General features: G+C 49.0%; 1 protein-coding gene and 1 long non-coding RNA gene across 2 annotated transcripts; both read right to left on the bottom strand.

Annotated features, from left to right (window-relative positions):
• Nucleotides 1–897: 897 nt before the first annotated feature.
• On the bottom strand, nt 898–5442 carry MYC (MYC proto-oncogene, bHLH transcription factor). The gene is made up of 3 exons (NM_001003246.2): nt 5029–5442; nt 2584–3349; nt 898–1460 (listed from the first exon to the last, which is right to left on the bottom strand). Exons 1-3 carry the CDS (start codon nt 5056–5058, stop codon nt 898–900), a joined length of 1359 nt encoding a protein of 452 aa, NP_001003246.2. The 5' UTR covers nt 5059–5442.
• A 1797-nt stretch (nt 5443–7239) lies between these two features.
• LOC111098448 lies at nt 7240–10689 on the bottom strand. Its single transcript, XR_005368305.1, has 2 exons — nt 10379–10689; nt 7240–7907 (listed from the first exon to the last, which is right to left on the bottom strand). It is a non-coding gene; the product is annotated as an uncharacterized LOC111098448 (long non-coding RNA).
• Between the last annotated feature and the right edge of the window lie 12287 nt (nt 10690–22976).

The raw sequence follows: 22976 nt of genomic DNA, 5'->3' as shown, positions 1-22976 counted from the left end.
GGTTAACAGAAGTGGAGTTTCTTCATCTTCCTCCCACCCCCAGCCCTCACCCCCTTTGTATACTTAACTTATCTTTAACCTCTGGCATCCCTTTGCCTTCTCACCAGTCTACTGCCTGTTCATTCTTTCAAGTAGTGACTCTGGCCCTATCACAAATCTCCAGGAAGCATCTTATAACCCTGAGAAAATAAAGACCTCATGGGCCCCAGACCCATTTTAACAAAGAAAAGCCCTTGCCCTTTCCTAAATAACTTCTTTTCCCATCTTTGTAAACTCATTCCCTCGAGGGCCAAATTCTGTGAATCGGAATTGATGAAAAGGGAATAATAATAAAAAAAAGAAAGAAAGAAAAAAAGGGAAAGAAAACACTCACCACTTCAGATTTGGCTCAATTATATATTTGCCAAGTATTTTATTTTTTCTAAAAACAATAGAAAAAATCAACTTTAAAAAGGAACATGTACTTAAATAAAAAAAATTATGGTTTATAATACATGGTTTGAATTTTTTGTATAACTGCTATAAACGTTTTATTAAAGTTATTTACATTTCATGACCATATTTACACAGGAAAATGGGGTAAACTTTACGATTTTTTAAAAACAATTCTTAAATACAAATCTGTTAAAAGAAAGAAAAAAAAAAAAGATGGCAAGCATAAAAAAAAAGTTCTTTTTATGCCCAAAGTCCCATTTGAGGCAGTTTACATCGCGGCTAAACCTTTTCAATCCTAAGGCTCAGCCAAGGTTGTGAGGTTGCACTTAAACATGCATTTGAAACAAGTTCAGATATGAGGATCCCCTACAGTTCTGGCAGAAGGAACCTTTTTCCTTACTTTCCCTTAGTAACAAGTGAGAATTCATGACCGATTCCAGTTCCTCCCTCCAATAGGTGGACTTAGGCACCAGAGTTCCTTAGCTGTTCCAGTTTGTGTTTCAACTGTTCTCGCCGCTTCCGCAACAAGTCCTTTTCGGAAAGGAGCTTTTGCTCCTCGGCTTGGACGGACAGGATGTACGCGGTGGCTTTTTTAAGGATCACTACCTTGGGGGCCTTTTCATTGTTTTCCAACTCCGGGATCTGATCACGCAGGGCAAAGAAGCTCCGTTTCAGCTCGTTCCTCCTCTGGCGCTCCAAGACGTTGTGTGTTCGCCTCTTGTCATTCTCCTCCGTGTCCGAAGACCTGGGGCTGGCACATTTGCGGTTGTTGCTGATCTGTTTCAGGACTCTACCACTGTCCAACCTCGCCCTCTTGGCGGCGGGATAGTCCTTCCTGGTGGAGGGGGGTGCCGCGTAGTTGTGCTGATGGGTGGACACATGGCATCTCTTAAGGACCAGCGGGCTGTGAGGAGGTTTGCTGTGGCCTCCAGCAGAGGGGGACCCCGATTCGGACCTTTTGGCAGGGGGCTGCCTTTTTTCCACAGAAACAACATCAATTTCTTCTTCGTCCTCTTGTTCTTCCTCTTTAAGAAAGGAAAAAATAGAAGCCACCCGGTTAGCAACAGTGTCCTTCAAGCCACCAGTGACCAGATGAAATTAATGCTGTGTAACTCTGATTGCACCCGAAAGAGCCCAGGGAACAGTTACCCCTGAAGAACAAGCTAGCCAATCGACACTGCTCTTCTTCTTGCCATGAAGGCAGAGTCAAGAGAGGGAGAATGACAGCTGGGTTTATGGCACAGACAAGAAAATTACCATTCACCAGGATAAAACATTGATGCCAATTCTTACCTAAGACTTAATAAGGCTCTGGACACACCCAAGGTAAAGCACATTCCCAAGCACCTCCTATTTTTTAAGGGACTTTACCAAGAACCCTTCAGGTGTTGCAAATGATAGCTCCAAATCTCTTGGTATGACTTTAGCAACTCCCTCTTTTACTGGAAGTGCAAAAAGAAAAAAAAAATTCTTGTGGTTTTGCCAAAAGTTCTAGGGGTGGGGGAAGGAAATAAGTCCAATTTTGGCAAGGATTTACTTTTAAGAGTTCAAAACAGGCTGAACAGATCCCAGCTCCTCAGCCCATCCGCCCTTACAACACTTTCACTAGTTCACAGCAGCCGGAGGGGAGACTACTACTCTGCCTCTGGCCACTGCCCGGCTTCATTTTTTTTGTGGATCTCTACTCCTCGAAATCAAATCGCAGCAGCTCCTCAGAAGGGAAGAGGGAGGCAATTGATTCACTCTCCCAGAGATCAATCCTCTCTTAGCCTCCTCCCCACCGCCCTCCTTCACACACACCCTCACCGCCCACCCCGGGGCAATTAAAATGCTTTAAGAAAAGTAAGAGGGAGTGGATTGAGTTGCAAGATAAGCCAGCAGATTTAAAAAAAACCAATGAAATTCCTAAGGGGAGGGAGGGAGAGGAGGGGGCCGGCTGTCTTGGAAGGGGATGCAGAGGGGAACCCTAAAAAAAGCCCAGTGTTCCGGGATGAGGAGCTCCCTAGACCCTTCCAGACCTAACGTTTCCCTTCCTAAAGCTGAGAAGGGAGAAAAGGCTGGGGTCAACTGAGGTGGCCCGCTGAGCAGCTGCAGGAGAGAGACCCAGCCAGCCGCCCCCTTTGACAGGCCCCGGGGGGTCCGGCTCACCCGAGTCGCTGCTGGTGGTGGGCGGTGTCTCCTCGTGCAGCGCCAGGGGCTCGGGGCTGGCCCGGGGGGAGGACTCGGCCGAGGAGAGCAGAGAGTCCGAGGACGGGGAGAAGGCGGCCGAGTCGGGGGACGCGCAGGGCTTGGGCGAGCTGCTGTCATTGAGCGGGTAGGGGAAGACCACGGAGGGGTCGATGCACTCGGAGGCGGCGGCGCTCAGGTCCTGCAGGTACAGGCTGGAGGTGGAGCAGCCGCCGGGCCCGCGGGCGGGGCTCGGGCTGCCGCTGTCTTTGCGCGCAGCCTGGTAGGAGGCCAGCTTCTCCGAGACGAGCTTGGCGGCGGCCGAGAAGCCGCTCCACATGCAGTCCTGGATGATGATGTTTTTGATGAAGGTCTCGTCGTCCGGGTCGCAGATGAAGCTCTGGTTCACCATGTCTCCTCCCAGCAGCTCGGTCACCATCTCCAACTGGTCGGCGGTGGAGAAGCTGCCGCCGCCGCCGTCATCGTCCCCCCGGGGGGAGAAGGACGCGACTGCGACGTAGGAGGGCGAGCAGAGCCCGGAGCGGCGGCTCGGGGACAGCGGCGGGGTGGGCAGCAGCTCGAATTTCTTCCAGATATCCTCGCTGGGCGCCGGCGGCTGCAGCTCGCTCTGCTGCTGCTGCTGGTAGAAGTTCTCCTCCTCGTCGCAGTAGAAATACGGCTGCACCGAGTCGTAGTCGAGGTCATAGTTCCTATTGGCGAAGCTGACGTTGAGAGGCATCGCGGCAGCCTGCGGAGGTGGGGGGAGGAGGGGGCACACAAAGGGAGGGGGCGATCTTGAGTTACGGGGCTCCGGGTGGGTGGCTGCAGCCCCGCGCGGCGCGCGCCCCGCTGCCCAAGCGCTCCCCTCCAGAGCGCGGCCCTCGCGCCCACCCCCGGGGGGCCCCCCCTACTATCCAAGACGCACACTCGGTGCAGCAGCTCCGGAGCGCTGGCCCGGAGCCCGCCCCGCTGCAGAGCCCTCGCGATCCGCTCCGGCCTCCTTAAGCGCTTGGCCGGGAGAGGCTGGCGGCGGGGCTCACGATCCGCCAAAGCCAAAGGCGCAAAGTTTTGCGCCACCTGAAGGAGAAGGCGAGAGGCGCCGCGGCGGGAGCGGCTGCGCTCGGCCCCCTCCCGTGCGGGGCCCCTCCGCGCCGCGCCCGTTCCCACTCGCGCCCTCGCCGCGCTCCTTCCCCCCGCGGGCGCCGCCGCCCCTCCCCTCCCCTCCCCTCCCCTCGCCGGCGCCCCCCCTCCCCGCCTCTGCCGGCTCCTCTGGATGTCTCTCGCCGGCTGGTGGGGCGAGCCCAGCCGCCGGCCGTAACACTTCCCCCCGTAAATAAAAGGGGGGTGTTGGATAATACCAGGGGCACCTCCCTCCAACACCCAATCCCGCGACGCAACTGCGCCAGGGCCCCTGCTGCGACTCCGCGTCCGGAGCCGGGCGTCTTCCCTACACCCGCCGAGGGTAGCAGCTGTTCTGGAAAAGCCCTGAGCCCCGCTCCTTGCCGTCACTCCGCATCTCAGGGGGGCACGGGGACACCGCGGGCGGCGGGGGAGCCAAGGCTGGGTGCGGGGATTTGCTCCCGTCCCCCCCCTTCCCCGCCCCAGCCCCTGATTCCAGGAGAATCAGACCCATCCCTGCCCAGCGTCCCCTTCCCGGGTCCCTGCGCCTCCCCAACACCCAGTCCCGACCAGCGCCTCGGAAGCCCAAGATCCCTAATTTTAGGATTCTTTAGGAAAAAAAAAAAAAAAAAAAGCCAAATGCCAACTTCTTTAAAAGGAGCAGGGGGTGAATGGGAAACGCCGCGGGGACCGGCGGGCGGGACGCGCCGCAGTGTCTGCCTCCGGCTGTCAGAAATGCGGTAAAGATGAAATTTAAATACCCTTTCGGAGACGCGGAAAAGTCCGCGGCTGCGGAGCTCTCGGGCTCGCACAAGCGATTTGTAATTCTTACTCCCAGGAGCTCAGGATGCACAGGGCTGTCTGCCCACCGCGGAGCACGGCCACCCCCACCCACCCCCCACCCCCCCAGTCACAGCAAAAGCAATTAGTGCAATAAAGCAGGAATGTCCAGCTGGTCCGGGGGCAGCCTCAATAATCCATAAGCAAAAAAAAAAAAAAAAAAAAAAAAAGGCGAGTTTTAAAAACGCACCCGTCGTCCTCCTCCCCTCCGCTCTTGACAAGCCACCCTACCACCCCATCCCGTTCTGCTTCGTCCTCACCCCACCCCGAGCCGCCCACCAACTACTCCGAGAGGAGAAGAGTGTCAATAGCGCAGGAATGGCAGGCACGACATCCCGGTTGGGGCAGTCGACCTCGACTCGTCGCGGCATGGCATGAAGCCTGGGCAGGGGAGGAGGGTAAAAAAAATAATAATAAAAAAAATAAAAAAAATAAAAAAAAAAGGAAAAAGGCAGATCGGGTGCTTACCGGGGTTTCCACTCTCCGGAGGAGATCCAGCGTCCAAAATGCGGCGGGGAGCGCCTTTCAGGGCAGCCGGGCGCGGGCGGCGGCGGGGAGAAGTGTCTTCCCAAATAGGCGAAGGGGTAGAGCCTCTGCGCGTCCGGAGAGTCGCGTTCTCCTCGCTCTCGGGTGGTTGTAAGTTCCAAAAAGGGGAGGAGGGGGGGAGCCAAGTGTCCGCCCGCGGCGGCGGGCAAAGTTCCGTGGGAGCGGCGGGGGGTCGCGCGCCCCGCGGGCGGGGGCTCGGCGGCGGAGAGGCCCCCCTGTGACTCCGGGTCTCCCTTCCCCGGGGCGCCCGGAGCGCCCCTCGGCTCGCTCTCCGCTCGCTCTGCTCTTCCACCCGGGCGGACGCGCCCGCTCGCTCCCTCTGTCTCTCGCAGGGATTATTACAGCGAGTCGGAGAAGCCCAGAAAACCAGCGTTTATATTGCTGAGCACGATCCCTCCCCCTCTGTTCTCTTTTTTCCCGCCAAGCCTCTGAATAGCCCTGCCCTTCCCGAGGCCGGCGGGGAGCCAGGCGGCGGCCGGGGCGCGGCGGCTGCAGCTCGGAGACGCGCGGCTCGGGGGTCCTCGGCCCCGCGGACCCTCGCCTATAAAGGGCCGGTGGGCGGGGATTCGCGAGAGTGGATCTTTTTTCTCTTCCCCTCCACCCGCCCCCCCGCCCCCCCGCCCCCCGCGCCCGCCCTCCGCTTTGGGAACCGAGGAGGGGCGACGGTGCGGAGGGAGGGCCGGGGCCGGGGCCGGGGCCGGGGGCGGAGTGGGGAGGGGGGTGCGGGGAGGAGCTCGGCCCTCGCTGCTTGGCACTGGGGCGCGCCGAGCCCGCGCATGTAAACAGTCAGAGCGCAGCGGCATGAATTAACTGCGCGCGCCTACCATTTTCTTGTTTGCTCCCTCTCCAAGCCTCTCCCTCTCCCCGCGGCCCCTCTGGCGCAGCGCTCGCCCTGCGTGCTTACACCATCGCAGGCGGGACGGCCGAGCCTTGGACCGCGGGACCCGCCGTGTACCCACTCGCCACGCGCCACGCACGGCCCGGGCGGGCGCGCCTCCCCAGGGCTGGGGGACCTCTGGGCGGCGTTTGGAAAAATCAGTCCAGTGAAGACGGGAGGGAAGCCGGGGGTATTTATGGGCGCGCGCCCTGAGTGTGCGGGGTGTTAGTGGCGATGGGGATACATGATAAGAGGCATTAGGAGGAAGCCGATGCCGGGAATATTAAAATAACTCAGCAACCCACTGCCACGTATGCTTGGAGAGCGCGTTGTGAATAAACACGCATTGCATTTGTTGGCGGCGTTATGCCTTATTTGCGTACCGCGACCTATTGCGATTGGGTACCTTCCACCCCATGAATGCCTCAATTTGCTGCCTAAGCCGAAGACGCCCTCGCTCCCGCCCCTCCCACGCAGACCTACAGAGGGGTCAGCGGGAGCCTGCTGCTCCCCCCCACCCGACACCCCCCACCCCACCCCACCCCACCCACCCCACCAAGACGCGCTAATCCCCGGGATCGTTCCTGCGTGTTCCGGAACTGGAGTTAGGGAGGAGCGCGTTGGCTGGTGCGCGCGGCAGGGGACCCTCCCCCGCCCACTTTCTGCACCCGCATCCCACCCCCACGCCTCTCCCTCGGAGTTCCCAATTCCGCAGCCAGGTTTCAGAGAAGACACAAATCCTCTTTGCGCCCCGTGGCGCCGGTTTGCACCAGTCTGGGGTTCCCAGGTTTAGGGGAAATCAGAGGCGCTAGACGAGAGAATTTTGGGGAGGGGGTGCAAGCCTCGGGGCTGGAGTCTCCAGGAAGGGTGGGAGGAAGAGGCGAGCTTGAGGACCCGGCCCTGGGAGTTTGCAGAGATCCTGGGGAAGAAGAGACCGTTAACTCTTTCCTTCTCTGGTAAACCGGGACATTTACTTCCTCTCCGGGTCTTCTTTCCACTTTATCATTGGAATCCAGATCATGCACACAAAAAGAATTGCATCGATTCTGATCAAACTAGAGGAGCCAAATGTGACTTCCGTGCCTTTTTTTTTTTTTTTTTTTCCTGGCGGGGTCTTATTACCCATTAAACATTGGCCAAATTTCAAGCACTAATTCCTTAGTTCACTAATTTTTTTTTTCTCAACACCATAGTGAAAGTGCTTATGTATAATCCGCGTACATCTATATACATTTCTTGTACACATCATCCCAAAATGTTGCTCAACACGACGTACGATTTATTCGCTCCCTACGTGAATCTATATTTAATATAGAATGCATATTCCCTCGGGATTTGCTCTTACGCATTACACTGGGGCATTAAAAACAAAGGCAATCTTCCCAACCTTGGTCCCTCACCCCAACGCATTTTAAGTAAACTTTTCCTCTCCGCACCCCCCCCAACCCCCCAATCCCAAACAGAAGAAAATTCGGGGAGAGGGGTGGGTACGAGGGCTTGCATAGCGTGTTTGAGATAAATTATTACCCGTTGAGTTTGCAGCTCAGCGTTCAATTGTTAAATGAGTAGTAACTTCCTCCAAATCAAGCGCACAGCGCAGTTCGGCTCTAAGGGCTGCAAATTACTCCGGCCTCCAGGCCTCTGCCGCAAATGCGGAGAGCGGCCAATCCCTAGTCAAGGTTTTGCTGCAAAGCGTCTTTCCCTCCCGCCCCCTCCCCGGGCTGCACCCGCTCTGGTGTTTGCGAAAGTAAAGTAAGTGTGCCCTCTACTGGCAGCCGAGATCGCCGCGTCCGGATGCCAAGGAAGGAGGGAGGTTGGTGGGGGCTGGGGCGTCCGGAGCGCAGGGTTTCCTGCAGGGCGAAGGATGGGGCGGGTCCTTAAAACGAGTTTCCAGCTCCCTCCTTTACCGACTCCTTCGGGCTGGCTGCAAAGGAGAGGAAGGAAGAGAAATTGCTGGAAAGAAAAGTGGCTGGGAGGCGGCTATTGGACCGCATAGGCAGGGGTGAAAACCATTCCATCAACACTTATTAACAATGAATATCACCCTATGGAGAACTGATGCTATTTATAGAAAACACGGAATAATTAACAAGTAAAGACACGAACACTGTGAAGGAGCAAAACAAGCTTTAGTCCGCACGTCTTAGGAACCCATCATCTCCTAACCGTCAAGTTGTAGAGCAGGACCTTGGATTCATATGGGGGGTGGGGGTTGGGGGAGGAGAGGAGGCGAGGCACAGTGGAAGGGGAGGGGTATTTGTGTTTTGTTATTATTAAAAAGATTCCCCCCTCTACCCCCTGAAAACAGGGCTGGTGAACAATAGCTAGATATTCTGATAGTGACCCAGGGGTAGGGCATTTGAGATTCTACTGGAAAACAGTGTTCAAAAGTTTTCATACTGAAGCAACTGGTAAGTAAATGTGAAGGGAATTTACATTGCATGTTTAGCGGGAGTGAATATTTCAGGTAGTCTCTTTATATTGAGAAGGATGCTTGGCAGTGTCTGATCACCTAGTGTATCCTCAGGAAATTTGGCAACAGGAGATCCTTCCTGCAAGAGGCCTCTTAGGGTGGTTTCCCAGGAATCTGGCACTTTGGGCTTTGCTCTGCTGGAGGCTAACTGACTACACTCCCCAGGACACACAAAAACAAAAACAACAAAACCCCAAACCACCCAACCTAATCAAACAACAACAGCAAAAGTAGGTTTAGCTTGACCTAAAGGATAGTTTTTGAAAGCTATGAAAGATGGCAGATATGCCCTGTCTTACTGTCTGACTACTGAATTATGCCAGCCTGGTGTGGAACTGTTGAGGATGTGTGAACCCCAGGCAGATAGGCTGTTTGTGGGTTCAGGACTCAACATCACTCTCCCCCAGGCTGGTGACATCACCTCGGGTGTTACTTTCAAGTAACAGCTTGGAGTTGTTTTGTGCCTCCAAACCGAGTAGGGGCCATCCCGTTTTATAGCCAAGGAAACAGAAAATCGAATCTCCACCAGGTTAAGGGACTTCATTGTCTTTTAGTAATTCTCAAGAATCACTTGACCTAGAGTAGACATTTGCTGGGTGGAACATGGCTGGGGAGATTAAAATGAATGCATATCTTTGCAGATGACCAAAGGGGTGTGCGCTCATTGTGAAAGAAAAATTGCAAAATAGAAAATAAATATAAAAAAGAAAATAAATAAAACAAAAAATAAAAATAAGGGAGTAAGAGAACAGAACGAGTTTGTAATCCTGGTCACCCAGAGATAGCTGTTGAGATTTATATTTTTAAGGGCACTTGTTTAAGGGACAACTTTGGTCTTTCTACTTCCTTTTGGAAGTCGGTTGAAGGTGTCTGTTGACCGGGCACCCCTGGTTTGCTGGTCTAGGGACACTCTAAGGCTGTGTCTCTCCTTTTTTAGGGTGTTGTTGGGGTTTCAAGAAGAGGCGGGTCTCCAGAAGGGCAGCTCTGTTGTCCCCCCACCGCCTCCCCGCCCCGGGTTGGGACTCCAGGTAAACAGTCCAGTGAGATTGCCTCCTGGGAGAGAACACTGTGTCACTGCAGGGAACATTCTTCCCTCCAGGACGGTACACATAAGAATCATTAATTCTCACAAACAAATATTCTCACGATGACTTTGTCAGTGCCGCTTTTAGGCTTAGGGAAAAAAGAAAGGTGTGCAGAAAGAATGAGCAATTTGATCCAACTTTCTCCCCTCTTTCAAGAGATACAGAATGTGTGACTTACAAAACACCAGTGCCCACCTCTCCTCTTCTTTGAATATATCTTCCCCTACCCGTCAAAAAGTTTCCTACCAAGTGAGTTGATCTTTGACAGTTAAGAGCAGTGACTAATACAGATAGAAACTGGACCCCGGTGGTCCAACCAGCTCCAACTCGGGGGTGAGACAGAAAACCCCCCAGGAAGGCTGGGTTGTAATTTCAAAACCCCTCGAAGTCATGTGGGACCTGTCAAGGAGGGAGCAGAGAAGGGGGGGAAATGATCAATCTGTATCTCCTGCAGAAAGATCATTTTGAAAGAAGGGCCATGAGATTCAAAACCAAGGCGGCCAGAGAATGTTAAAGGATGGGAAAGCCTCACCAGTATTTCCTGTGCTAACCATGTGTCCCAGTGAGAGGAACACTGGGAAGCTCTTCAGCAGACGAGCAGACGAAATCTGGCCAATCATTCATTCGTAGGAATGATAAAAAAAAAAAGGCAGTGAAGAAAATCTTGGTGCATTTTTAAAAATGCATGTTTTTAAAATGTTGTCTCCCTCGCCCCACCCCTATGCTGCAGGACTTAAAGCGACCGAGAAGAGGAAAAAGAAAATAGATGATTTTAACTTAAAACCCTAGAGGCTGCATTCCCTGTGTCACATTGAGTATATTTGGTTGCTCTCTTACCTACTGACTTCAGATCCTGGCGGAGGGTCTTGGGCTGGACCCAGTAAACCTGAGTCTCCTCTCCAGCTTGGCTTTCTTTTATTCCTGGTCCTCCGAGAGCTTGCCTCCCTTTGTCAGGCTGCTGGAGTAGACAAATGGTTCCTTTGTTTAGCCTCTTCAAAGGCTCGGTTTATTGTTCCGTAAGTGCCAACCCTGAGCCAATCTCAGAAGTCTCTACACTTTGTCGCTCACTTGGCCCCCCTTTGCTGTGGTCCTTTTGGGCGACATCTGGCCCCAGGATGGACCGTAACTGGGTTGGAGGTGAAGGCGATTGCAAAGGGCACTCACCCCAGGGGAGATTTTAGGTTTTTCATCTCTGACCTTCCTTTGGAAGTCAGTAGGGAATAGGAACCTGTTCCTTTTATGGGCTCATAGAGGTCCCAAACCAAGGCTTCTGGCTTTCTGCGGGTAGCTCACCTTTGATTGTCATCCATTTGAAGGAACTTTCTTGAAGGTACCTAGTAACCTCTAATCACCAAATCTCTGATCTCACCCATTTTCCTTCTCACCTTTGCTGCTCTAAAGGGAAACTGATGACTTTTGGAAATGATTACTCTTTCGATTCTCAGAAAATGATGATTCTTCACTGGAGGTGATTTTGCCCCCCAGAGGGGATATTTGGCAAGGTCTGGAGACATTTTGAGTTGTTACAGCTCAACAAGGGGATGGGCCTTACTTCTGAATGTCTACTGATGCCCAGGACAGCCCCACTACAGAAAGGTGTGGGGGCCGGTGTGTCAGGTTGAGGATCCCTGGCATGACTCCACATTGTGCTGAGGTCATTTCCACCTTGCCACCTGGTTCTTCCCTTTGCCCTTGCTGGTGCTCTTCCTCCTACATGTAGCTACATGTAGCTGCTGGAATCATCTTGCCTGGACTCCTAATAGTTTCTAGCCTAACACTCTATTTATCTTTGCACGCGACTTATTCTTTTCTGCATTTGAAAGTCTTCAGTGGCTTTCCATGGCCCCAAACGGGGCTCCACATCGTGGGCTTGGCATTCCAGGCTCTCCTGCACCTGCTCCCACCTTCTCTTACCCTTCTTCCCACCAACCCTGCACCGCAGAGAAACAGTTATTTATAGTCATTCTGAATGACAGACAAGTGCCACCTCAACACCTTTGTTCAGTTTTTCCAGCCTTACTGCCTCTTTTTGATTTTTCTAAGAATGACCTTTCCTTGAGGACCCAGAGAAAGCTCTGTATTCTCTGTGGCGTCTCCCCTTACTACCCCAGCCTATGACCATCTTACAGAATCATCAAAGTTTGGAGCTGGAAGCAGTTTTGGAGAATATCTAGTTAAGTTGTTTGGAAATGCAGAAGTTTGTTCTCAGAGTGGGATGAAGGGGATGCCTGGCTAAAAGGGGCTCAATGTGGCCTTTTTTAAAATCAGAGAAAGGCCATTTTTTTCTCCTCTATGAGGGTACAAATGTTACCAGTTGGGAATCAAATCTGGCCCAAAGTGAGTGATCAGTTAATCCTTTTATTTTATTTTTTTAAAATTTTTTATTTGTTCATGAGAGACACAGAGATTGAGGCAGAGGCAAAGGCACAGGAAGAAGCAGGCTCCCCGTGGGGAGCCTGATGAGGGACTTGATCCCAGACCCCGGGATGATGACCTGAGCCAGAGGGAGATGCTCAACCACTGAGCCACCCAGGCGTCCCAGTTAATCCTTTTATTTTATTTTATTTTTTTATTTTATTTTATTTTATTTTATTTTATTTTATTTTATTTTATTTTATTTTATTTTTCCAGTTAATCCTTTTAGAGAGAATGGATGCACACTCACGTGTCACTGGGTAAGAAATCTACCAAGTAGACTTTTTCAATTACTTTTTTGCTATACAAGAATCTAGTATCTGAGCAGAGGCTGGGGAATCAGCTTGCCTGGGGGCCTATTCTGTGCACTTGCTGAATCTGACAAGTCACATGACCTCCCCAAACCTCATTCTGCTCATCTGTAAAATGGGACTACCCTAACCATAGCACCTATCTTATTGGAAATGCTGTAAGAACTGAACGAGCTAGTGCATGGAGTACAGAGCCTTGTGCCTGGTCTGTACTTGGTGAATTTTAACAGTTGTTAGTATGGATCCTTGTCTTAGCAGAGAATTATTTATTGAGCCATTTTAAGTTTAATGCATCACTATTTCATGGTGCTCCACAGACTGCATAACATCTATATCCTCTATGACTTCATCAGGCATGAAAAATGGCAGACTAATATCAGTTTATCTTTGGACGGAGGAGAAAGTGAGGTCTGGCATCACAAAGAGATTATGATGTTTGGTGACTAATTCCTAACCCACCTGTCTCCCGTCTCCAGCTCCTACAGGACTGCTAGTCCAAGCGTGTGCCATTTTATGGACCTGTTCATCCGGAAAGAGCAAAATTCTGGAAGCTCTGGAAGGCAGAATTATGCATTGTTCCTATTTAATACAAACCAAGGCATTGTGTTAGCCGTTCCCTCCTTCGACTGAATTCCTCTACAGTCCAGGGCCTGACCACCAGGGACTAGTCCTGGGACACCCAGAGCACAAAGGAGTATCTGGGTCCCTGGCTCACTAAGGCTTGTGCTGAGATCTGCATCTGCTTTCATACCCGGGTGAGCTGGACTGAACACTGGAAAAACTTTTCCTTCAAAGCATAGAGCAGCATCCAGGTTTAGAAATTCTGACTTCTAGCCCACGTTTCTCCCTATCAGATTTTAGTTTAAGGGTTGCTAACTCCAATGCTTACAGGGGCCGAGAGGGGAATGTAAATTAGGAACACAATAGGGAGTGGTGGGGACTGTGCCAAACTGCCCAACATCTGCCTGTGTGAGGCTGGCAGCTGCTTTTCAACCCTGCTTTTCAACCTTATGGTCAACCCTGTCAGTATGGGTCTTCTACTTTCCCAGGGAAGGTGGAAATGCAGGTTTTAAAATGTTGGCAACTAATTTTAAGAATTCTATGTAGAAACAAAACGTGTCTCTGAGCTAGATTCAGCCTTCCGGCTGCCAGTCTGAGATCTTCGCTTTTAAGTTTTAGTAATCCAGCTGATAATCCAGCTGATGTGTCCTCTTCTAGGAGCTTTTTCTGATGATTTCTCCCTCCCTTTGATGGTCTTAACCATCTCCTCATTCTTTCATGATAGGGAATTAACAGTTTGTTGCTTTGGTGGGTTTTCATGTCTGACTCCTTGACCAGAACCTTCCGGGGTCAGGACAGATTGTGCCTTGTTCACATTTGTATCTGCTAAGAAAGCCAATATGTTGCACTACTGGGGGGCTGCCATTCACAGAGCATGTGGTCTACAGGGTCTATCTAGCATAGTGCCTGGTGCGTGATAGGCCCTCTGCAAACAGAAGGAGCTTCCAAGGGGAAGCCTACCCAGTCCAACCCAGTTTTATTCCAAAGAGAGAGAAAAGCTTTGAGAGTTCCTCCTCTCTTCATTTCTGCTGACAGACACACCTTGTATGCATGTGACCTGTGAGATCCCGAGATGGTTGGAGGGAGGGGAATGAGGACAGGAGCCAGCCCAGATAAGTAGATTGGACTCACTAACCAGAACACAAAAGCAATACAATAAAAACCAAACCAATGTTCACAACAGCTTTAAATACCACCCCTTGTAAGGTCTCTTTCCTCCCAATTTTACAAACCCACCCAGAGGAAAATCCTACCAGAATTGAAGAAAGGAGGGAGGTATGGAAACATGGCTATAAGTGCCAGGCCAGGAGAAGCCCATGGTGTCAGAGTGTCCCTATGGAAAGTGATGATCCTTTACAGGGTCATAACATCAACGTAGCCGGCAGTGATCAACATTTTTCACAGAGGTGGGCCAGCACAGAAAATAGCAAGGCCACTGAAGAATATTACTAAGTATGGCTTCACGAATCCTCTCTTTCCTTCAGTTTCTCTGTGCCTCTGTGTATGGACTTGGTCACGCTGCACGCTGCATCATCTCTAGCTGTGAGTTAATAAATGTTAGCCAGCCACTGTGAGCGCTCCTTAAATCTCCGCAGTAACACTATGAGGTGTAGATTGGTATTCCGTTTTATAGATGGGAAAAGGGAGGTGTTACAAAGACTTGCTCAGATTCACACAGAAAGTGGTAGAGATGGGATCCAGCGCCAAGTCCTTCTGATTCCACAGCATCAGCCGAATCTGCTTTGCTATCAGGTTCAGGAGACACTGGGACCAGGCACTTGTTATTTCTCGGCGGCGGCTGCTGCTGCTGCTGACCAGGGCAAGTTTCCTGTGGGAAATGCTGGAGGAGTCAAATAGAGCACTTTACCTCTTACTGCTACCCCTTCCCTGGCGCATAATGGCAAAGACATTTGAGGGTCAGAGAGAACATGAGTGTCAGGACAATGAAGGCATATAAATGGACGAGTCCTTGCCCTCCAAAGAGCTTGGTAAAGTGCACACACACACACACACACACTCTCTCTCTGCCTCAAAAATTCTGTAAGGCAGGTTAGCAACATTTTTGCTTGTGCAGCAGACTTTTGCGTTGGTGAGGGGATGAGGGCAGAGGAAGGGCAGTGGTGATGCACAGGAGAGAGAACGCAGCCTGGCAATCCTCTAAGCCCTGGAAGGCCTATGCGTCCCTGTTAGTTTAGGTTCAAACTCTGTCACTGACTTTGGATGCGGGGCCTTGGAACAATTGCTTCCCCAAAATGAGCCTAGGTTTCTCCAGTTTCTGTAGAAAGTGGTGATAACCGCCCCTTAGGATTATCCTGAGGTTCAATGGGATCGGGCACCCTCAGAAATGATAGCTGCTCTGTTGTTAAGATGAGCAGTATTTTTTCTCAGAGCTTCCCATTTCTTCATTTTCTCAGATTGCGATGCTATGGACTACCTCAGGGCCTTGTTCAAGGGATGGGTGAGAGAACGCGTGTGAAGTTCCAAGCTGTGTGCCTTAGCTGGCGTCTTGGCGGGCATGTAGGTGTGGTAAGCCTTATGAGTGGGGGTGAAGCCCAGGCTGGTGCCTCTGCTCCTGTAACCAGGTGGTCGCTGCACCCAGCTGCCAGTCTATGATGTGAAGCGATGTAAAGCCAGTCTACAGGGCTCCTCCCTGTGCCCCTCGGTCCATACGTACCAGGAACCTCCGTGCCTTTGGCAATCCTTGCCTGCTGTCTACGGCCCATCTTGGAATTATCACCCTCGCTCTGTCTCTGCAGGGAGGGGTGGGGGGAAGGGAGCAGACGTTGGATACTGGCCAGGGAACTTCACAGGCCCAACAAAGAATTTCTTAAAAGGGTTGATTTGGTAAGAGACAGAGGGGAATTCCGTGAATAAATAATAATTTATGCAAGGAATGCCATCTGCTTCCCTGTTAAAGCATTAGTGCATAATCACAGGCTCATTTCCCTTCCCTTCCATGCCCTTTACCTTTCAACCCCTTAAATAATCATATTGACACCTCTCCAGCTGACTGGGTGGGAGGAGAGGCATGGGGTGCCCAGCTTGGATGCTGGCTATAGACAGTTTGCCATAAAACTGAAATAATTAATTTTAATGCATTAGGGGATTAAACACTACATAAGAACATATTGAAGTTCTGGCCAGTATATCTGAATGTTGCGCTGGAAATTAATAAAAACTGGCTTCACTGGAGACATTCAATGGTAAATTAAATTTGGTCTTGGAACAAAGACTCTGTTATAGGGTTCCCTAATTAGATTAGGAATCAAAACTGGTGTGCCCCAAGCCCTCTCCATGCCATCCTACCCTTACTCTGGCATCTATGAGAAAGTTTTGGAACTCTGGATGTATGTATGAATTCTTCTGTCTCTCTTTGCAACATCAGTGAATTCTGGTGGAGGTGGTGAGGTGGAGGCTCAGGGATCATTTTGGGAATCATGCTAACGTGCTTCGAGCAGAGAGAGCAAACCGGCTTGAGGACCAACACGTGCCTGCTGATATGTTGGCTCAGATGCAGATTTTGACCTTCTCCACATTTATGACATTTTAAAATAGGTGCCAACACTCAAAAGTCAATAGATTTCACATAAAAGTCTGAATTTCTGCTTCCCTTGAGAAGCCGGCCTTGCTAATCTCGAGCTTGCCTTCTCACGTGGAACATCACTGCTTCAGAAGAGCCTTGAGCTTTGCAGCTTCAGTTTCTCCCACTCCTGAGGCTGAGCCCATTCAGTTTACTCACAGCCCCTCTCTGGCTCCTGCTGGGCCTCGCCAGCCTTTGAGTGTGTCACCTCGGATTTGGAAAGTTTCCTGGTCTATCTATAGCTCTGATTACAGGGAAATATTTCATCTTTAAAAAGGAGGTATGTAAGGAACATTTAGTGAATAATAAGGATACTAGCTAATTAGGAAGCACACACACTATGTGCCCATATGCCTTGTCCCTATTTTTTGATGTTTTTTGATTGAAATAAAATTCACATACCATACTATTTATTTATTTTTTAAAGATTTTATTTGTTTATTCATGAGAGACACACAGAGAGGGGCAGAGACATAGGCAGAGGGAGAAGCAGGCTCCTTGTCGGGGGGCCTGATGCGGGACTTGATCTCAGGATCCGGGATCTTGACCTGAGCCCGAGGCAGATGCTCAACCACTGAGCCACCCACGTGCCCCTATTTAGTTATTTTTTGAGGGGGGGGCATGTGGGTCGGGAGTGACAGAGGGAGACGGAGAGAGAGAATCTCAAGCAGGCTCCACACCCAGCACAGAGCCCAACATGGGGCTCAGTCTCACGACCCTGAGATCATGACCTGAGCCAAAACCAAGAGTCAGTCGCTTAACTGATGGAGCCGCTCAGGAACTCTCACATACCATATATTTAAAGTACACTGTCCAGTGGCTTTTCAGATATGTGCACCCAACGGTTGCAACTATTACTGTAAATAGTTGTGCAACTATCACTGTAAATCACTTAAGAACAACTAATTATTTTAAAAAGATTTTATTTATTTGACAGAGAGCATGCACACGTTGGAGGAGGGGGAGCAGCAGAGGGAGAGGGAGAAGCAGACTCCCTGCTAAGCAGGGAGCCCAAACATGGAGCTTGATCCCAGGACCCAGGGACCATGACTTGGGCTGAGGACAGATGCCCAAACTACTGAGCCACCCAGGTGCCCCAAGAATAATTTTTACAAAAGAGGTATTTGTTTATTTGAGACAGAGAGAGCACATGCAAGCAGGGAGGACGTGCAAGCAGGGAAGAGAAGCAAGGGGGGAGAGAATTGCCAAGCAGACTCCCTGCTGAGCTCGGAGCCTGACACAGGGCTCGATCTCAGGACCCTGGGATCATGACCTTAGCTGAAACCAAAAGTTGGATGCTTCACTGACTGAGCCACCCAGGTGCCCCAGCGTTTGGAGCATTTCCATTACTTCGGAAGAAACCCTGTACCTCTTGGCAGTTACTCGTTATCTCCCCTCAGCACCCAGCCCTAGGCAACCACTACTCTACTTTCCGCCTCTCTGGATTTGTTTATTTTGGCCACCTCATATCAGTGGAATCACACAATATCTGGCCCTGTGTGACAGCCCCTTTCACTTAGCATATTGTGTTCAAGGGTCATTTATGCAGCATGTAGCAGTACCCTATTTTTTTATTGCTGGGTAACATGCCAGTGTATGACTCTATCACATTTTATTTATATCTTTATTTGTGGAGGGACATTTGGGTTATTTCCACATTCTACCATTATAACTAAGGCTGTTATGACCATTCCTGTGCAAATTTTTTTGTGTGGATGTATGTTTTAATTTCTTTTGGGTAGATGTATATATACACACAGGTGTACACGTGTGAGAATGTATATGTGAGAATGGGAACGTTGGATCACATGATGACTCTATGTTTAACCATCCAAGGAACTTCCAAAGTGGCAGCACCATGTTATATCCCCGTCAGTTGTGCATGAGTTTGCAGTTTCCCCACAGTCTCACCAACACCTGTTCTTATCCATATTTTTTTATTATAGTCCTGCTAGGGGTGTGAAGAAGTATCTTATTGTGGTTTTGTTTTGTGTTTTCCTGATGGCTAATCATATCAAGGATCTTTTCATGTGCATGTTGGCCATTTGCCAGCCCTGGTGTAAGTGCTTACATGCAGTAATTCTTTGTGCTGCAACAACCTTGACAGATAAGTATGATTATTACCATGCCTCCCTAACATGTGCGAAGCTCTGCCATTCAGTTGCAAGCTTTATTTTCAGAGGATGAAATTAAACCTTATTATATACAAGGGACTTTTAATTCCTGGTTCTGGATAGGAGTGTAAATCTCAAAAGAAGACCATCTGTAATTCAGTAATTCCTATTTATCATGCGTTTCTCTCTCAGGACCTTTGCACATGCTGTTCCTCTGCCTTGAGCAGTCTTTCCCTGGCTAAGTTTTGTTCATCTTCTACATTATCTGAGAGGCTTCCCTGACCCTCCATTCCAACTCTGGGCATTTGTTTACCCTCACAGTACTCTGGACTGACCATGATCATATCCATTCATTAGCGTCTCTCTATTTTCTTGTCTCTCTCTTAAATAAAGGGTTTTTGGGGACTCCTGAGTGGCTCACCGGTTTAGTGCCTGCCTTCGACCCAGGGCGTGATTTTGGAGTCCCGGGATTGAGTCCCACATCGGGTTCCCTGCATGGAGCCTGCTTCTCCTTCTGCCTCTCTCTCTCTCTCTCTCACGAATAAATAAATAAAATCTTAAAAAAAAAATAAAGGGTTTTTGTTTTACACATTTCTAATTATGTTGTCTGTGTTCATTTGTATCCCACTCCTAAAAAATGTAATTCTGTATTACCAAAATCAACAGCATAATTGAAAGCATAATTTTAAGTGGCTATAAAATATTCTCTTAAGTGATTGGAAAATAAGTCATTTGATCATTTCCTTTAAAAATGTTTAAATTCTTATCATTGCTTTGCTATGATAAAGAACACTGATATGAACATCTTGGGGCATTAAGCTTTTATCTATAGGATTATTTCCTTAGGGTTGAGTCTCAGTGATGGGATTATTAAATCAGAAACATTTGTAAGGCCCTTGATATATATATGTATATATGGCTAAAGGCCTTGCAGAAAGATGTTACAGTGATTTAGGCTTCCCCAAATACATATGACAGTGTTAGCACTGGGTTTATTACCTTCCTAAAAAAAAAAAAAAAACAAAAACAACAACTTTGCTTTAATCTGCATTTCTTTGATTAACAGTGGGGACAAATCTAATAATTACATAAACAATGGAAGCACATCTTAATTGATATGTCAATTAAAAAAATAGATACTACATTATTGGCGTGGTTTCCTGAAGGAGACCCGAAAAAAGAGTGAACAAGAGCATTTGCTGGTGAGGATAAGAGAATGAAGTGGTCCGAACAGCCTCAATAAAACTGCTGATAATGGGATTTGCAGATAAGACAGAAGGACATATGGCCGGACTATTACTCTGTGGCTCTTATTTTTTTTTTTTTTTGCCTTATCAGCGTAGAGGCCTGCTCTCCTGCAAATGAGCTACACCTGGCAGCGCAATAAAAAGATTTGCTCACTGCAGGTGGACAGTAAGAGCTGCCTGAGACAGCTCCTGGCATGGAGGATAGAACTAAAGCTGCAGAATGTAGTGATTGGAGGAGGCTTAGCCAACGCCAGGAGGTGAAACGTTGTCAAGCATTTTATTTTAGTTTAATTGTCCGGTGGAATATTTCATTTCTGTGTGACATCTCAACATGGAAGCCAGCTGGGAGAGAGTGGCAAAGGGAAGAACGAGGACTATTTGGTTGACCCTGTCATTCATAAAGGTCCTTGAGATGTTGGCCCTTGCCTCCAGGTGAGGTGCAAATGCTACAGGATGGAGAGATTTCTGTCTTTTGTCTTTCCGCCAAGCACTTAACACATACTAATCACTGAGTCCTCCCTGCACCCAATCAGACGGTTACCATTCTTGTTTACATCCTGCAGAGGAGGTAAGCACAGCACAAGGAAGTTAAATAATCTGTCTACAATCAAAGAGTGAGAAAGTGGTGGAGAAGAGATTCAAACCCAGGCAGTCTGAAGAGGGCAGGATAGAGACTCTGAAATTGGAGGGTACAAACTATGATTAAATGGATAGGCACTGGGAAAATGTTGTCCATTGGGGGAGATATCCAGATTTTTAAAAAAGATATACTCATTTATTTGTGTGAGAAAGAGAGACAGCATGAGTGGGAGCTGCAGAGAGAGAGAGAGAGAGAGAGAGAGAGAGAGAATATCAAGCAGATTCTCTGCTGACCACAGAGCCTGATGTGGGGTTTGATCCCAGGACCCTAAGATCACAACCTGAGCTGAAGGTAGACGCTTAACCCACTGAGCCATGCAGGTGCCCCGGGGGGTAGATACCTTGACTTTTTATATATGCATTTTTAAAAGATTTTATGTATTTATTCATGAGAGAGACAGAGAGAGAGAGAGTGGCAGAGACACAGGCAGAGGGAGAAGCAGGTTCCATACAGGGAACCTGACATGGGACTCCATCCTGGGTCTCCAGGATCATGCTCTGGGCTGAAGGCGGCGCTAAACCGCTGAGCCACCCGGGCTGCCCTTTATATGCATTTTAAAGATTTTATTTATTTGGCAGAGAGAGAGCATAAGTAGGGAGATCGGCAGGCAGAGGGAGAGGAAGAATCAAGCTCCCCGCTGAGCATTGGGTTCCTCAGTCAGAGGGGAACCTGCCTAATGTGGGGGCTCAATCCCAGGACCTGGGACCATGACCAGAGACAAAGGCAGACGCTTAGCTGACTGAGCCACCCAGGTGCCCCAATATTCTGACTTTTAAAAAAAACCTTGAATTTTCATTGAAAATGTGATTAGCCAACCTTGGCTTCCGGACATGAAATCGAGCAGTTGAAGAAAGCAGAAGACATGGATGTCAGGGAAGGTCCGTAGAACCTCATGTGGGTATTTGAGGGTCAGAACCTGAAGAAATAAATGTAACATTCCTATTAATGGTCCATTGACTTGTTTGTTCCCACATTTGTAATTGAAGCAAAAAGTCGATGGAGAACAGAGGCCCTTAGGTTCAGATCCTGCTGTCCATGCTCCATAAATCCAGATAGCTCTCTGAGCCTCAGTCCTCTAATCTTTAAAATGGGCAATAATGACACCAACTTCACCAGGTTCTTGGAGAGAAGAAACGAGACCATGCATACAATCTGCGTCTTTTGCCTGGCACATCACAAGTGCTCAATAAATGCTCACTGTTGATGTGCGGTTATTCTCTCTTTCAGCAAGTGTTTGCTTAGCCTCACTTGTACTCGATTGGGTTAGTGGAAATGTCTTGGATGACGCAGGAAGGGGATAAGACAAAGTCCTGAGGCCAAAGGTTTTAGCTACAAAAGTCCCTTCCCTTGAAGTGTGTTGATGAGTAAGAGTGGTTGAGCGAGAGGACTTCATAACTGATCCAAGCATAGAGATGGATCAGGACAAAGAGAGTGGACACATGGTCCACCAAGAAAACAGACTGAGAAGCACCCAGAAGTGAAGCCTTCTTTTTTTTCTTTTAAGATCTTATTTACTTATTTGAGAGAGAGAGAGCCCACACACACAAGGAGGGGGAGGGGCAGAGGTAGCGGGAGAAGGTGACTCTCCGCTGAGCAAGGATCCCAGGACCCTGGGATCATAACCTGAGACATAACCCAAGACAGCTGCTTAACCACCTGACCATCCAGGCACCCAGAAGTGAGGCCTTCTTGACAGGGGCTGTGGGCTGTGCTCCTTTTAGCTGCCTAGGATGAGCAAAATAAAAAAAAGGGGAAAAATTAGAGCTCCTCCATTACTTAGGGTCAAAATAAGCATGGGATGAGCACTGGGTGTTATTCTATATGTTGACAAATTGAACACCAATAAAAAATAAATTTATATAAAAAAAAGCATCTGTAGGGTATATGGTAGAGCCTGCAAATCTTTTTTTTAAAAAAATAAATTTATTTTTTATTGGTGTTCAATTTACCAACATACAGAATAACAGCCAGTGCTCATCCTGTCAAGTGCCCCCCCCAGTGCCTGTCACCCAGTCACCCCCACCCCCGCCCTCCTCCCCTTCCACCACCCCTAGTTCTTTTCCCAGAGTTAGGAGTCTTTATGTTCTGTCTACCTTTCTGATATTTCCCACACATTTCTTCTCCCTTCCCTTATATTTCCTTTCACTATTATTTATATTCCCCAAATGAATGAGAACATACACTGTTTGTCCTTCTCCGATTGACTCACTTCACTCAGCATAATACCCTCCAGTTCCATCCACGTTGAAGCAAATGGTGGGTATTTGTCGTTTCTAATGGCTGAGGAATATTCCATTGTATACATAAACCACATCTTCTTTATCCACTCATCTTTCGATGGACACCAAGAACCTGCAACTCTTGATTTTGGGGTTGTAAATTCAAGCCCCACATTGGTAGAGATTACTTAAAACAAAACAAAACAAAACAAAAAAACAAAACCCAAAACCAAAATAGAGATCTCTGTCATAGAAAGCAATGTTTAGACCTTGTCTCTGGAAAATCAGCTAAAGCTGAGTTGAATGAGTTGGAAAGAATTCAGGCCATAAGATAAGGTGCCTGAATTC

The sequence above is a fragment of the Canis lupus genome, chromosome 13 (genome assembly GCF_011100685.1).
Source record: "Canis lupus familiaris isolate Mischka breed German Shepherd chromosome 13, alternate assembly UU_Cfam_GSD_1.0, whole genome shotgun sequence".
NCBI classification, from domain to species: domain Eukaryota; kingdom Metazoa; phylum Chordata; class Mammalia; order Carnivora; family Canidae; genus Canis; species Canis lupus.
The sequence above is the reverse complement of the archived record's forward strand: the minus strand, read 5'-3'. Positions and strand labels throughout refer to the sequence as shown.